General features: G+C 38.8%; 1 protein-coding gene across 5 annotated transcripts in view; it reads right to left on the bottom strand.

Annotated features, from left to right (window-relative positions):
* The window catches only part of PARM1 (prostate androgen-regulated mucin-like protein 1), a 36,427-nt gene extending 22,033 nt beyond the window's left edge, over window positions 1-14,394 (bottom strand). Inside the window, exon 1 of one of the 5 annotated variants that reach the window (XM_087713340.1) lies at window positions 14,086-14,394. In XM_087713340.1, coding sequence (XP_087569466.1) covers window positions 14,086-14,143 — 58 coding nt within the window. In that variant the 5' untranslated portion in view covers window positions 14,144-14,394. Of the gene's footprint in view, window positions 1-4,260; window positions 4,467-14,085 lie in introns of those variants that run through there. The other 4 variants (XM_087713339.1, XM_087713336.1, XM_014068000.2 and 1 more) reach the window with 4 other exon arrangements.
* Window positions 14,395-14,715: the final 321 nt, after the last annotated feature.

Genomic DNA, 14,715 nt, shown 5'->3' with positions numbered 1-14,715 from the left:
GATCACTGGTTATGGATAACCAGTAATCTTATTTTTAATTATAAAAACTGATGCACAATAGTTTGTAACCAAACGACATGCTTGATGAAATTGAGGAAAGTTTTTTGAATGTGTTGTTTTGTTTTTGTTTGTTTTAAAAATAAAAAAAATATATTTTTAAAAACTCCATGTTAATCAAAATATCCTCAAAATAACAGTAGCAATTCAAACTTTTAATGTTCCCACAGGAGAACAGTATATCCCAGTAGCACTGAAGTTATATTCAGCTAAGGCTTGTGCACAATTACTCTTTGATACTTAGCTGGGACCTTACCAGAGGAGCCAAGGTGGCGCAGTGGTTAAATGCAGCACTGCAGGCTACTGCTAGATCAGCAGTTCAGCGGTTCAAATCTCACCGGCTCAGGGTTGACTCAGCCTTCCATCCTTCCGAGGTGGATAAAATGAGGACCCAGATTGTTGGGGGCAATATGCTGACTCTCTGTAAACCGCTTAGAGAGGCCTGAAAGGCCTATGAAGCGGTATATAAGTCTACTGCTATAAGTCTACTGCTATTACTCTTTTTTTTAGTCCTCTGGAAAGTGTGTAATCCAAATACCTAACAGGTTCTTGAGGGAAGTGCTTGTAAGGATGAGATATGCGTGTGCACTTAATGAATTCAGCTCATGTCCTACTATACTGTCTCTTCTATACGGACTCACCGACACAAGTTGCAACACCCCACCTAACAAAACATCCAAGAAATAGTGATCTCTTCTATGTGTAACTACTGTTATTAGATCAGTGTGTAGTTTTTTTAATATGGCCAATTGTTTATACTGTATGCAAAATTAGGCAGACTAACTGCCCATTGAAAAAATCCACAATTAATTGTAATAAATTACTTTGTTTTTTATTTTTATTTTAATGCTTTTATTTGTAGTTTGTGACCATAATAAAATTAATTGATTGATTGAATGAATGAATGTAGAAGCCATGTTGATGAGCTAATATATGTTGGTTAATAAGTCGGGACAAATAATCATCTACCCCTTTTTTGAGGATGGAAGAAAATAAGCCATGAAACCTTGTGTTATTTCTAAGCTGAAAGATGAATGAATAAGCTTCTTATCCTTTTCAATAATGGCTCTGATTATCAATGCAATTTCAACCACCATTTCATAATATATTTTCCTGGTTGAGGAATTTGCGGAAGACAATAGATTGGGGAAAGCTGAATGGGCTATGATGTTTAAGTACAAATGCAATTGGAAATAAAATGAAATTATGCCTATGTGTGATTAATTGAGGTATTCAGAAAAGAGAGAAAACAGTTTGAGAGTACAAAGTGGCTTTCAACATATCTTTGTTTTATAACTTGCTTCCTCTACTTCTGAGGGTCCTGCTCTGTTGATGGACCAAAAAATCTCATGCTGAAGCATACATTTTCCTTTGAAAAGAAGTGTGGGGACTAAAGAGAGAAAAGTAACAAGTCTGAAATGATTCCTACTACGTTCCGATTCTTGTTAAATGTTATATATTCTATGAAAAGAGAGGAGAAAGAGAAATAACAGATCTGAGCACTATTTTTCACTTATTTTCTAATGCACATCCACAGCTTCCCAATTCTTCAGATGTGCTGGAGCATAATTCCCATAATTTCTCGTTCTTGCTGGAATAAGGCTGCTGCAAACATCAAACAGAATTAAGTACAGTAGCCCCACATGGCTTAAATTATTATACGCCTGAATAAAATTAGTAACAGCAATTCTGTTCTACGATCAGTGCATACAACTGGGCTGAAAGATTTATTCTAACACTATATATAGTTGTATACCCAGTGTATAAGATCTAATTACCCATAGATTTAATTAGTCATAGTTCCTGCAAATAACCATTTTCTTTGTATGTTTGCCAAAACTGCCAAGACACATGACTATCCACGCTTTAAAAAAAAATTTTATATCAGATCCGTGATGGATCTTTGTGTAGCATATTTACAATTTAAAGTCAAGATCTTGCTTCTCTATTAATTTTGAGATAAATTGTGTCAGTTGAGCAAGTTGCCCCAGTGTATGCCTTATCCAGCTAATGTTAGACAAAGGAAACACAGTGGTACTTTATCTATGTTTTTCTGAAGAATTCCTCAAGAAACATACATTAATAGGAAATAATGGAATAACATCAAGATTATATATCGGGCTACTTGTCAGCTTACTATACTTCCTTAATTCCAGCCATTTCTTATATTTAATGCTATGCTTATGACAGTGCCATCTAAACTATTTTCTCTACAGCTGTTTCAAAAGCTGATCCTGACACATGTGGTCAAATATGATAATAAAGTTTACCTACCTATCCACCTATCTGCTGCTGTCACTACTCCTTCTTTAGCAGCATAGCTTTTTAAAGTCACCCAGCCCCTCCAGTTCTGTGGCTGCCACTGCTGCCTCTTGTTCTGGCTTTACTCATGTTGCTCTAATTTCTAGAACAGCCACAGCTTCAAAAGCATCCTCAGGGAATGGTCAATACTTAGCAAGTGTATAAATAATCCATCTACTCTTTTTCAAGAACTAGGGCTGAAACCAAAGACACAGTTATGGCACTGCAACAATTGGAGAAGCAGAATTGGGAATGCCTAAGTGAGAATGCAATTCAAGATCCAGAATGTGAGAGCACCAATCTGCTGTTTTCATATTGATGCTTGTGGGTAAGAACTTGCCAGCCTGGGACTTAAACAATAGAATAGGATAGGGTAGGGTAGGGTAGGGTAGGGTAGGGTAGGGTAGGGTAGGGTAGAGTAGAGTAGAGTAGAGTAGAGTAGAATAGAATAGAGTAGAAAAGAATTCTTTATTGGCCAAATGTGATTGGACACACAAGGAATTTATCTCTGGTGCATATGCTCTCAGTGTACATAAAAAGACAAGATACATTCGTCAAGAATCATAAGGTGCAACACTTAATGATAGTCATAGGGTACAAATAAGCAATCAGGAAAAAAAATCACTATCAATATAAATCATAAGGAAACAAGCAACAAAGTTACAAATTTAAAGCATTTAAAGTAGATGATCTACCGGGGTCTGTGGAGTTATTCTTCATCTGACTTCTAAACCTGGTGGAATCGTCTGATCCCAACCATGTAAAGGAAAGTAGGAATGGATATTTTCCATAGCAATGCCCTAAGTTTGGAATTTTTTCCTCACAAAGTAAGGCTAGCCATACTCAGTCTTACTGTGTCCTGCTAGGCAATTCTGTTCCTCTCACTTTTGAGATTGAACTATTCCTTCAACATGTTTTAGCCTGGAAGTGGTGCGCAAACTAAGAATTAAAATATTGTTAATACACAAACCATAATCACATCAATTAAAGGCTCCTTAATGGATAAAACAGACATCCCATTAATGAACTAAAAAAACCACTTACTAGAAAGTATTTATCATAACCTAATTACCGGTAGTCCCTGGGTTAAGAATGAGCCCCATTCCTGAACTCTGTCTTTAACTTGAATTTGTATTTAAGACGGAAATTGTACTTAAAAACAGATTGCCTATTACTAGAACTGGCGGACAGTATTAAAATGTGTGCTTCAGAGGCTCCTGAAAGCACTGAGAGTCAGCTTGAAGGAGAACACTGCCCGTCATTTTTAGTAATACTGTAGGCAATCTTTTTGCATCTAGTAATTGTCCTTAAGTCAGATGTTCTTAATCAGACAACTGCATATATTATCCCTACGCCTAAAAAATATTTTGGCCCTTGGAGATTTAGCAAATTTTCTTAACACTTCTGCAAAGTTCGTGAGTTTTTCAAAGCTGGTATCTGTTGATAAGACCCTATAAGGAACATTTTATGTACAGTTTGATTTACAGCTTTCAACATTATTTGACAGTTTAGGCTGTGTATTGTGGAAGTTTTGTTCTCTCTGGTTTCTTCACATCACTTCTAGACAATAAAGAAAATAACAAAGTCTCTAAATTTAAAAGGTTATGAACCATTGCTTATAAATGTATAGCTTATAATGTAAAAAGATCTGCTAATAAGAAAAAATAATAGCTTTAACTAAAAAGGCCCTGCAATTATTTACAACCAGCTATTTAACTGTAAGGCCTGTCATTGGGTTTGATACACTCCAAGTTTTATCAGCAGTGCTGTCTTAGCCAATGCTCAAACAGGATACCATGAATAAGAAAAGATAAAGCCTTTCTTTTGTATGTTTCCAAAGTGGGAGAGATCAATTTAATACCTTTGTGGATGAAAAAGTAAAATTCCATTTATGATACTTGCCAAAGATCACGTGACTTGGTTCACACATCTAAGGGATCTACTCCATAACGGGCTTAAGTTGTTTGTCTGCCATCTCAAATGAGCTGGAAATGCAACTGGCATAAGAAAGGCTCCAAAGTTTCAATCCATTCTCCAGCTTGACTCTTCTGGTTATATGTTCTGCCTGGATGGAAGCTACCATAGCTGAATTCCCAGTTATTCTGCCTCTCCTATTTGCGTCTGAAAAATAAGCCCAAACTGCTTTTATTTCCTTGGTGGATCTTTCAGGACTGATTTCCATGGAGAAATATCTCCAGTCCCTCCTAGTTGATTTCCCTTCAACTTTGATACCTTTTGGTTTGGGATACCCACCAACAGAACCCTAAAAAACAACAACAGGTTTACTTTGCTCCCCAACTCAAAAGAGAAAACTGACAAAACTCTTTATCAATATGATTTTTTTTTGAATATACCATTTCACAGAAGAGCTGCCTAAATTTACTAGCCCATAGATAGCAAGTAAAAAAAAAGGTTGAATGATCTATTGTTCCTTTCTGACTACTTATTACTTCCTTATATTGCATGACTTGTGACTAACAAATAGGAGTGTTTTACTACATCACTAATCAAAGCTCTAGAAGGAATTATGTAATAAGCTGAAACTTAACTCACGAAGCACAGCAGACTTTAAGTTTTATATGGGATAATTCTTCTCAGATAATGCATATACCTTGAAAATGGCTGTGACGTAAAGAGAAGGGAGTGTTTCCTAAGCAAAGTTCAAGGCATGATTTTTTTCAATGCTTTTATTTTTCTGCCGCTTGAATTAATTGACTTATTTGTTTCATCCTGCTTCTCTGAAGCCTAATCTTTTAAAAAAATAGATACCCATCTATTCTTGACCCATTGCTGTGTAGATTAATATACTCTAAATCAGTGTTTCTCAACCTTGTCAAGTTGAAGATGTCTGGACTTCAACTCCCAGAATTCCCCAGCCAGAATTCGCTGGCTGGGGAATTCTGGGAGTTGAAGTCCAGACATCTTCAACTTGACAAGGTTGAGAAACACTGCTCTAAATATTATTTAAAATTTATTTGTCATCAAGATGTACCCTGTCAGGTATGATTCTGCCCATCCAGCCTGATGTGTTCGAAAACAGTACTGACCCCACTGAGGTACAGGATACAGATTATGCATGAGGCCTTTTCGCTAACAACATCTGTATTTTGAAATCCATCCAACCAAATTAAATTCGACCTTGACTCTCCTTTCATTCCAAGCCTCTGAAGACTACTTTCTTTTGAGAGTCCTTCAGTTCCCGTTATGACTAAGTATAACAACCAAGTTAGTTTTTGATTGTTTTATTGTGTTAAAATAGTCTGAATTTTTTTTTTTAAAGAGCCACTTTGGTCTATCGGTGAAGGCACCTGGCTAGAAGCCAGTAGATTACAAGTGTAGCTCTGCCTTAGGCAGGCAAACCGGTTGAGTCAGTCACTTTCTTTCTCATCCCAGTTCACCTCACAGGATTGTTGTTGTGGGGAAATAGGAAGAACAACAAATATTAGGTGCGTATGTCACCTTGAGTTATTTATAAAAATAGTAACAATGTGATAAACAAATTTAAAAAATGTTTGTTTTTGCTTTGCAAATACTTTCCCCCCCATACCTATTTGTGCTGGTTGAAACTATAATCTGGTAGCACGGGACAAAATGTCTAGGCCTCTCCAAATTAACTACCAAAATACTAGGCTTAAAGATCTCCTGGAATTCCCAATTAACACAAGAGAAGACTTTTTCTTTCTTTGAACTTTGCACATATGACGTGGGGAGGAAGGTGTTAACACAATGCAAGCTAAAATAAGTAATTGCCGCATCAGTTTCCATTGCTTGGTTGGGTGGGGCAGATCTGTTGAAAGAGAGAGTTCATTACAGTGAGGACTGAAGGGCATAGGACAGAAACATACCCAAGACAGGAAATGTCTGTTACTGGATAAGAAATGAAACTATACATGTCTAAAAGATAAACAATAATCTACAGCCCAAACACTCCTATAAAATTAAGTCTGAATGCCTTTTATTCAGTCTAGCAAGAAAGAATATTCCGGAATCACATTTACAGGTAACTTTTGTTTGCTCCCATTAGTAAACTTATTGTTACCTTGATTTTCTTCTTGTTTTTCACATATGGAAAGAAACTTTTTAAAATGTTTTTTGGCATTAAAGGCAAAGATTCCCCTCGCATATATGTGCTAGTCATTCCTCACTCTAGGGGGCGGTGGTCATCTCCATTTCAAAGCCGAAGAGCCAGCGCTGTCTGAAGACTTCTCCATGGTCATGTGGCTGGCATGACTAAATGCCGAAGGCAAACGGAACACTGTTACCTTCCCACCAAAGGTGGTTCTTATTTTTTCTATTTGCATTTTTACAGGCTTTCGAACTGATAGGTTGGCAGAAACTGAAACAGGTAATGGGAGCTCATTCCATTACGTGACACTAGGGATTCGAATCGCTGAACTTGCTGACATGCTCAGCATCTTAGCCACTGAGCCACCACGTTCCCTACTATTTATATATATCATACTATTTGTCTAGGAATTGAGGTTTATAAACCTATAATTATCACAATCAGTGGCATCTTTGGGATCTGTCAAAAAAAAAAATCAAGAGGGTGGTTGCAATTATATGACTGAAGTCCCACCATCTTTTATGTGACATATAGCACACACAAAAGCCCCGATTTTTATGTTCACTTTTTCTACAGACTATTTTTGCAGAATTCCACTATTGCAAGAAATTACACTGACTATCAATTTAAAAGTATAAGAGATTAATTCCAGAATCAAATCAATGAGGTTGATTCTATTTTTTGTTTATGTTTTATTTGAGGTTTTATAAAATAGCCTTGAAAACTGAAATTCTAGAAAATGGGTCTGCATTTAAAAGATAACAGTAATCAGGGATTTGCTAACTATTTCTCCCTTTTCAGCTAAATGAGAAATGTAAGTGGACTGATTACATGTTAGCTTCCTTAAATTATTTAGGAAAATTATTTTATCTACTTTGATCCAGTTTATTAAAAATAAAATCCAAGCCCCTAGTCAGACTCCTGCAGCATGGAATGGGAGGGCATTTTCACCTTCCCCAGGCTCTGGGGAAGCCTTTCCTCGAGCCTCTGAGAGGGTGAAAACTGCCTCCCCGGGCTCCAGAGGCCAGAAACAGGCTCATTTCCGCCCCCCCCCCCGGAACTTCCAGGATGCCTATTTTTCTCCCTCTGCAAGCCTCCACGCGGGCCCTGCACTTATTTCACATCCAAAACAGGCCAGGTGGAGACTCCTGGGAATGATGGGATGGGGTGGGAGGGTCAGGATCAGCCAGGGGTGGGATTTGGAGGTTCTCCGAACCAGCCATAATGTTAGCTATGGGTTCTCCTGAACCTGGGCGAACCTGTAGCAGCCCAATCCTGGACCAGATTCAATGACCATTTTTACTTTTGCACTTGTGCAACTGTGGTTAGTTGTAAAGTGAATCGCAGGGTCATTAAGCAAATCTATTCTTCTGAACGGAAGATTTTTGCTGGAAACTGGCAAAAAAAAAAAAAAAGCAAATCATGGTCACATGACCAAAGGATGCTCCAATCAGTTGTAAATGTGAGCCAGTTGCAAAACACCTGAAATACAATAACATGACCACAGTTTGTAAGTTTGGCAGTTGTAAGTTTGAGGATGGGTCATAAGCTTTTCAAATGTCTATCACAACTTTGCCCAATAGTTAAACAACTAGTTGTAAGTCAAGGGCTACTGTAAGAAGTGAATAAACTGACTGTCCACTACCACGGCCACTTACCCAAAGGTCTGTTTCCTATTTCTTTTTTAAATGGGACACATAAGAGATTTAAACAAGACTCACAATTTTTCTTACAGAAGAACCTATTTCTTCCCTGATGAATCTTGATCCTAAACATTTAGCAAACCTATTGAACAACCCTAGCAGAGCAGATTACAAAATTAGCCAGCAAAAATCAAACTGTTGCGCTACATACTAAGTGCTGTATATGAGTTGAAGCAAGATTCAGAACAAAAACCAAAGCATCACTTTAACAATCTTTTGAAGCCTGGAACAAATGAATTTAAGGCAATAGTTCCAATAGTTCCATTTTTAAAGGCAGAATCAATGGTGGGTTACGACCAGTATGCCCTGGTATGGGTGTACCGGTGCCTGCCAGGAGCACCGGGTACCGTTCTGGTACAGTGCTCCGGAGAGCCCACCTGCTGTCCTTACCTATATTTGAGCTCTTCGGGGCTTACGGAGCACATGGCCCCTGTGTGATGCTCTGCCGAGCAGCTGGAGTATCACAGAGGCATCGCAGAGTGTCACAGGAGTTAAGGATACATGTATGCGCTTGCACTGCGCGTGTTCATGTGGAGAATGCTAGGCCCCGTTGCACCATACCGGTTGCACCGGGATCCGGAACCCACCACTGAGCAGAATGCAGGGGTGAAATGCTACTGGGTTGGACCAGTTTACCTGAATCGGTAGTAAAAAATGCTGCAAGTTCAGGTGAAAACCATTGTTTCTGACGATCACCTGTGAAGCGCGATTTATATTACTAGAATCGTCGCATTTTCTGCTTTCTAGCTTATATAAATTATGTGGCACAGCAGATTCCACCCCCCCCCCCCGCCCTTACCTTTGCAGACTCGGAAGGCTTCAAAATGTTCCTTTTTTAGTCCTGTGCGAGCGCAACTCAGGCACATATGCACGCAGACTTACTGAACTGAACTGGTAGCAGACTTCAGAGGATTTCACCACTGACAGAATGGTTCATGTTTTCTCTTCTAGGAGTTTTTGTTTAGCTCCCAAGAGAAAATACTGTACAGAGACTTTTATGTAAGACAATGTACAATTTCAGATCATTATACTTCCTATACAGAAAACAAATTATACAACTCTAAGATGCAAGGCTTTCCCTTGCTTCTGAGGGCTCCTCTAATAATGACAATAAAATATAAAAGAAATTTAAGGATAAATTGCTGTTTAAACTTCTACAAACTGCATATCTGAAAAAGCAAACTTTATTAATTTTTGATTTGTTTGAAACTCCATTCCATATTTCCAATTGCTTCAAAATTACCGGAAATGCAACCTTCCTTTACCTGATATTTTGCAGATGCATTGGGGTGTCAAATGATTCGGAATTATGGGAACTGCATTTATAATGAAAGCCATGGTGGCGCAGTGGTTAGAATGCAGTATTGCAGGTTAATTTAGTGCTCACTCCAGGAGTTCAATTCTTACCAGCTCACGGTTGACTCAGCCTTTCATCCTTCTGAGAATGGTAAAATGAGGATCCAGATTGTTGGGGGCAATATGGTGACTCTGTAAACCGCTTAGAGAGGGCTGTAAAGCACTGTGAAGTGGTATATAAGTCTAAGTGCTATTGCTATAATATTTATTTAGTGTGCAGCCAGTCCTGCACATATTATTTATTTAAATTATATTCCATCGTTTTTATAAACAACTTCTTGTTTTTTTCTTATTTTCTCCACAGCAACCAGCCTGTATTATAATACTCAGTATTATTCTAACATTCAGTTGGCAGATGGACACACATACTTATCTCAGTACAGATATAAACTCTCTTTGGCAAGAGGCAATAAAACACAGGAGTTGCTAGATTAAACTCCTATGCCATTCCTCTATTGAATCCAAATGTATGCAAGATAAAAACTGAGTGACAACAGCAGATTATTTGAGAAGTATAACTAACTGTCCTTGTAAGTCTGTTACCTTATATAGCATACTGGAGAAAAAGGAGCCAGCGTTAAGCAAGCATGTATAATTCTGGGGGCCTGCAAGGATTGTTACACTCTTTTCACCAAATATGCCTTGACTCAAACCAACCTGAAAGTCTTGTGTACCAAGGCTGCTTTATATACAAAACAGCAATATTGTCATAACACAGGAAAGGACCTCAAATTATGGCAACAAGCAAAAAATATTTTTCTGTTCCCAGGCAACCATAATATCTTTATAAATTTTAGCATAAATATTGGAAGGATACTGCGATGGGTATCTGCTGTGAAAAACTGCTAAATTTATCACTTGGAGATTAGCAGATTAGATATCTGTCCTAAAAATTTCAATAAACATCATTAATGGAACCCAATCATAGACTTCTTTAGTTAGTTCACCATAAATCGATACTTTATTCATTTGCTTCTGACCATTTGAAGTTTATTTTTGAGTTAGTTCTCTCTTGCATAGCTATTCTGATTGAGGCTTCCCAAGAGCATGAAGCAAACTCCTTGTCCTGACAAAAAACCCTTTTATTAATTTACTGTGAATTCTGCTCATTCACATCCAGCAAATTCTTTCAAAGGAGGATTTACAGTCACAGACCTTATCTGGCTTGGAGAGCTGACAAGGCGGTATCTGCAAAACTTGGCAAAACTTGGAAAGTCATGAGCCAATTAAGCAAACTAATTGTCTTCTGCAAACTTCACTCCCCTTTCACTCCTTTTTTATTTCCTCTGGGAGGGGCCATTCATTGTCCACCTGTGGCCTTACTCCCAAGTCTATAAAAGTGAAGAAAAGCTGAACTAAGGTCATAAGCATAGCTGCGGTTTTACTTAGTGATTGCTTTGCTTAACAACCAAATTACCTTTCCCAATTGGAATCTCCAAATGAGAACCTTATGTACTTCCTTTATGCTTCTTGTAGTTCTCTTTCCCACTTCATTACTGTTTATTAACAGTATGGGAGAGCAAAAGTAGTTTAACACTTTGGGAATCTTAGTAGTTATTTGCCTTTATAAAACAACAAAAACACTTTCCTAATCTTTCAGCACTTGCTGAAATCAAAGTTACTGAACAAGCTTTCTTTAAAGCCACAACAGCTCCTTTGTTTGTCCATGATAAACAAAATCCAAATTATGCAAATTCACTAAAAAGCAAGGAAAGTTAGGCCATGTTGTTCAAGGACAATCAAGTGATGAAGACTGATGGTTGCCTATTTCTAGAGACTCATGCCCCTAGTACATCTTCAACCCAATTAAGAAAACCTTAAGCAATTACATATATGATTAATGCTCACCCAAAATAATACTGTGCCATTATAGATGTGATATCTCCAGGAATGCTTGCTAGCTATCGGATGGGGAGACCTTTTCTACCTCTGTTATGTACAATTCCATGCATGTCAACCTGATTAGTTGCTCATTATCCACTGAAACAGTTTTCTCTAGTTATCTTGCTCTTCAACTTTCCAAATTGTAGGAATATATATGGAATGTGTCAAGTAAAAGAAAGGTGTTTTTCATATGCAGATCATTATCTACTTAGAACCATTCATTTAAAAATTGTTTGCAGTTATTATGGTAATGAGAAAAGTGGCTTACAACCAATCCTTGCCCTTACGACCACCAGAGTGTCTTACAATCCATTGCAGTTCCCTATAGACACACAATCAAAATTCAGGCACTTGACAACCAGCATGTATTTTTGACTGGTTGCAGTGCCTCGGGGGCATGTGATTGTTGTTTGTGACCTTCCCAAGGGGCCTCTAGCAATCAAGTCAACGGGAAAGCCAGATTCACTTAAAAACCATATGATTTGCTTAGCAACCCTAGCAAAAAAAAAATATATCTGATTCAGTTAATGATCATTTCCTTAGGAATAGAAGTTCCGGTCCCGGTTGAGAACTAGCTGCATGTGCACATCACAGGGTGCTGTGTATTTATTGCAGAAAATGCTAGTGGAAATATAAGTAACACAACTGCTGTATCACAGTACCACAGTGAAATGGACTCATCAGTCCATTTTCATAAACATTCAGAAGTTTACATAATTTTTACACCTACAATGTTGGACTATACATATGATGATTGCTAAAATGCATTGTTTTATTATGATATAAAACTTCTAAATTGCGGCAAACTAATCGGGAATTATAAAGAATAAATTAAAATATATGCCTGCAGTAACACACCTATTAGACAAAGCCAAATATATTAGACAGAGCCAATTGTCAGCAACAATTTAACTTAAATGCTTATTGTATTTTTTTTTAATATATTTTATTATGTTTTCATTCTATACAATCACATATTCACTGTGCTTAATCAGGGCATATAACATTGAATAATAAACACGGCCCTCACTTATATAGAAAATGCCCTCTACAATACAAACCCAGTATACCACCTTGGCCCGCCATACACCCTCTTTCAACCCCCTCCAACTTTCATTCTTCCTTCTCACACACCCCTCTACGCCTACTTCCCCTTCCCTTCTTTCTAACCCTAACCCTATCACTCCCTCTCCATTCCCTCCCTCCCTCTTTCTCCCAAAGAAAAAAATAAAAACAACAATAAAAAAAAACAATTTAACTTAAATGGAAACCAAATAAGATCCTTGTACTTATTCTTCATGCCATCATCTAGATCTCCTGCTGTTTACTACACTACTTACCTTCCTCATTATGAAAGTAGTTTGGAATGCTTAAGTTTTGGTTTCTCCAATTTTATCTCTCCCACCTTCTGATTTCTCTGTGTGGTTTCTTTGAAGAGCTTTGCCCTCAATCCTCTGCCCCCTTCCTCCCATCACACACACTTTAAAAAAAGAGAACTTGAAATAGCATATTCTTTTGACATTATCTTTTCAGTTCTAGCATTTCCATTAGAAAAGCATATTCTATTTGCTTGGTATTTCTAACCAACTATTTCCATGCCCCATACCACTATGTCTGATACTTAGGACTTAGGACCATAACTCATTTTGAAGGCTTTAATTTGCAGGCTTTAAAATGAAAACGGGAGGGTGTGTGTGTGTTGTATTTTCTTTTTCTTTTTTTACACAACAAATCAACTGAAAGGATCTTCAGATGACCCATGCTGGCTAGCAGCTTCAAAAAATTCATTTGTGTTATGTTGCCAGAGAATGGATGAGAATTTTTGAGGCGATCAAGGCTACAGCACACTTTTAATGTAAAATATCCAGAAATACAACTTGTCCAACAGATGGCTGTCTTATCGAGAAAGGGGAGGAGGGGGAGGGCAGAGACATCTATCTCCTGTGGTAATTGGCGTCGTCGTTGAACAGTTGTTACCACTATAAAGTGACGAACCCCCACCTACCCACCCAGCGCTTTAACAACCTTGCCTTCTTTGACCCAATCTGCGCAAGAGGCTTCGGATATTGGCAGAATATCTGCCATCCAGCCTCATCTTTCCACCTTCTCTCTCCCAGACTTGATCGTGCCCACTTCACTTTCACCTTATAGACTTTGACCTAGCGGCTCATCATCTTTACACTTTCTCCTGAACTCTTTTTACTTATTTCTACGACCTTCTTCCACGGCGATGCACCCACTTGGTGCGGTAGGAGTCTTCAGTGGAGCTATTATTTCAAACGACTTTGAGAATAAGATCGTCTTAATTCAAACGAAGTATTAGCTTTTCTTTTTTCCGTCTGCATCGAACTGCTGACTCACGTCCAGCTTTTGATCAACTCTATTTATATCCTGACCTGGCCAGAATTGGTGCCTCTGATCTTACTAATAGGCTGCAACTTAACACTGACACGCTAGCTGCGTAACTTATACCTGACGGCCTGAACTACAAATTAGCAAATTAACGTAGCTGTTATACACTAATCCAGCCGGTTAATTTATAGCTCGTCGCCGAGTTGTGAAAATGCAAAAAACTGGTTGAAGCGAAACACGAATAAGTTATGCATAAGCGAATAGTGCGAACACAGGCCACTTGCTTATTGGTTAAATACAAGGCTCTGCGCGCGAGCGGCTTCGCTGGTAAACTTTATTTAACAACTGCACTTCCCGCTTCCTTACCGGCAGCTATGACAATCAGACAGAGGAGGGAGGGTGCCCTGCCACCTTCAGGAGACATGGTCGTGCCAATTCACCGGCTGGAGCCCGAAGTCCTGGAACGGCAAGGCGGCCTTGCTGGCTTCCGAGTCGCTTTCTTGTGCGGTTTTGAGAGAGGCGGGCAAAAATCCTACCACCCGAATTGTGAGCACTTCCTCTGATCACTTCAAGAAGAGCGGGTTTTTTTTTTCTTTCGCCCAAGACTGCAGCAATGAAACGCCTCCCTCGCTGGGTCTCCGTCCACCGCCCACTGCCACTTACCGCCCTTCGCGGCTCCCGGCGCTGCCGTCCGCGCTCTGTTCCAGGGCGGCCCCTGCTGGACGGTGCCAACAGATTTAGCAAGTGCCCGCAAGTCGAACCAGGCATTGCCTGTCCCTAGTCTGGAGGATAGGTGGTTGTCACAACGCCCTGCTACCTGCTCCGGCTGATTATTCGCATCTTCGGCTTGCAGAGTTTCGTCCCCCGCCCTCTTCAGCCGACTTCCGAATACAGTATAGTAATATAATTGTCTGGCTTAGCTTTAAAAATATTTTTGAAAAACGAATCGTCAGTTGTCTCAACTTTTCATTCTTACAAACGGATTAAATTTAGTAT

Source organism: Thamnophis sirtalis, unplaced genomic scaffold, assembly GCF_051295495.1.
Source record: "Thamnophis sirtalis isolate CommonGarterSnake01/CBP01778 unplaced genomic scaffold, rThaSir2_p1.2 scaffold_4, whole genome shotgun sequence".
Taxonomy (NCBI): domain Eukaryota; kingdom Metazoa; phylum Chordata; class Lepidosauria; order Squamata; family Natricidae; genus Thamnophis; species Thamnophis sirtalis.
Note: the sequence above shows the minus strand (reverse complement) of the source record. Positions and strands in the feature narration are given on the sequence as shown.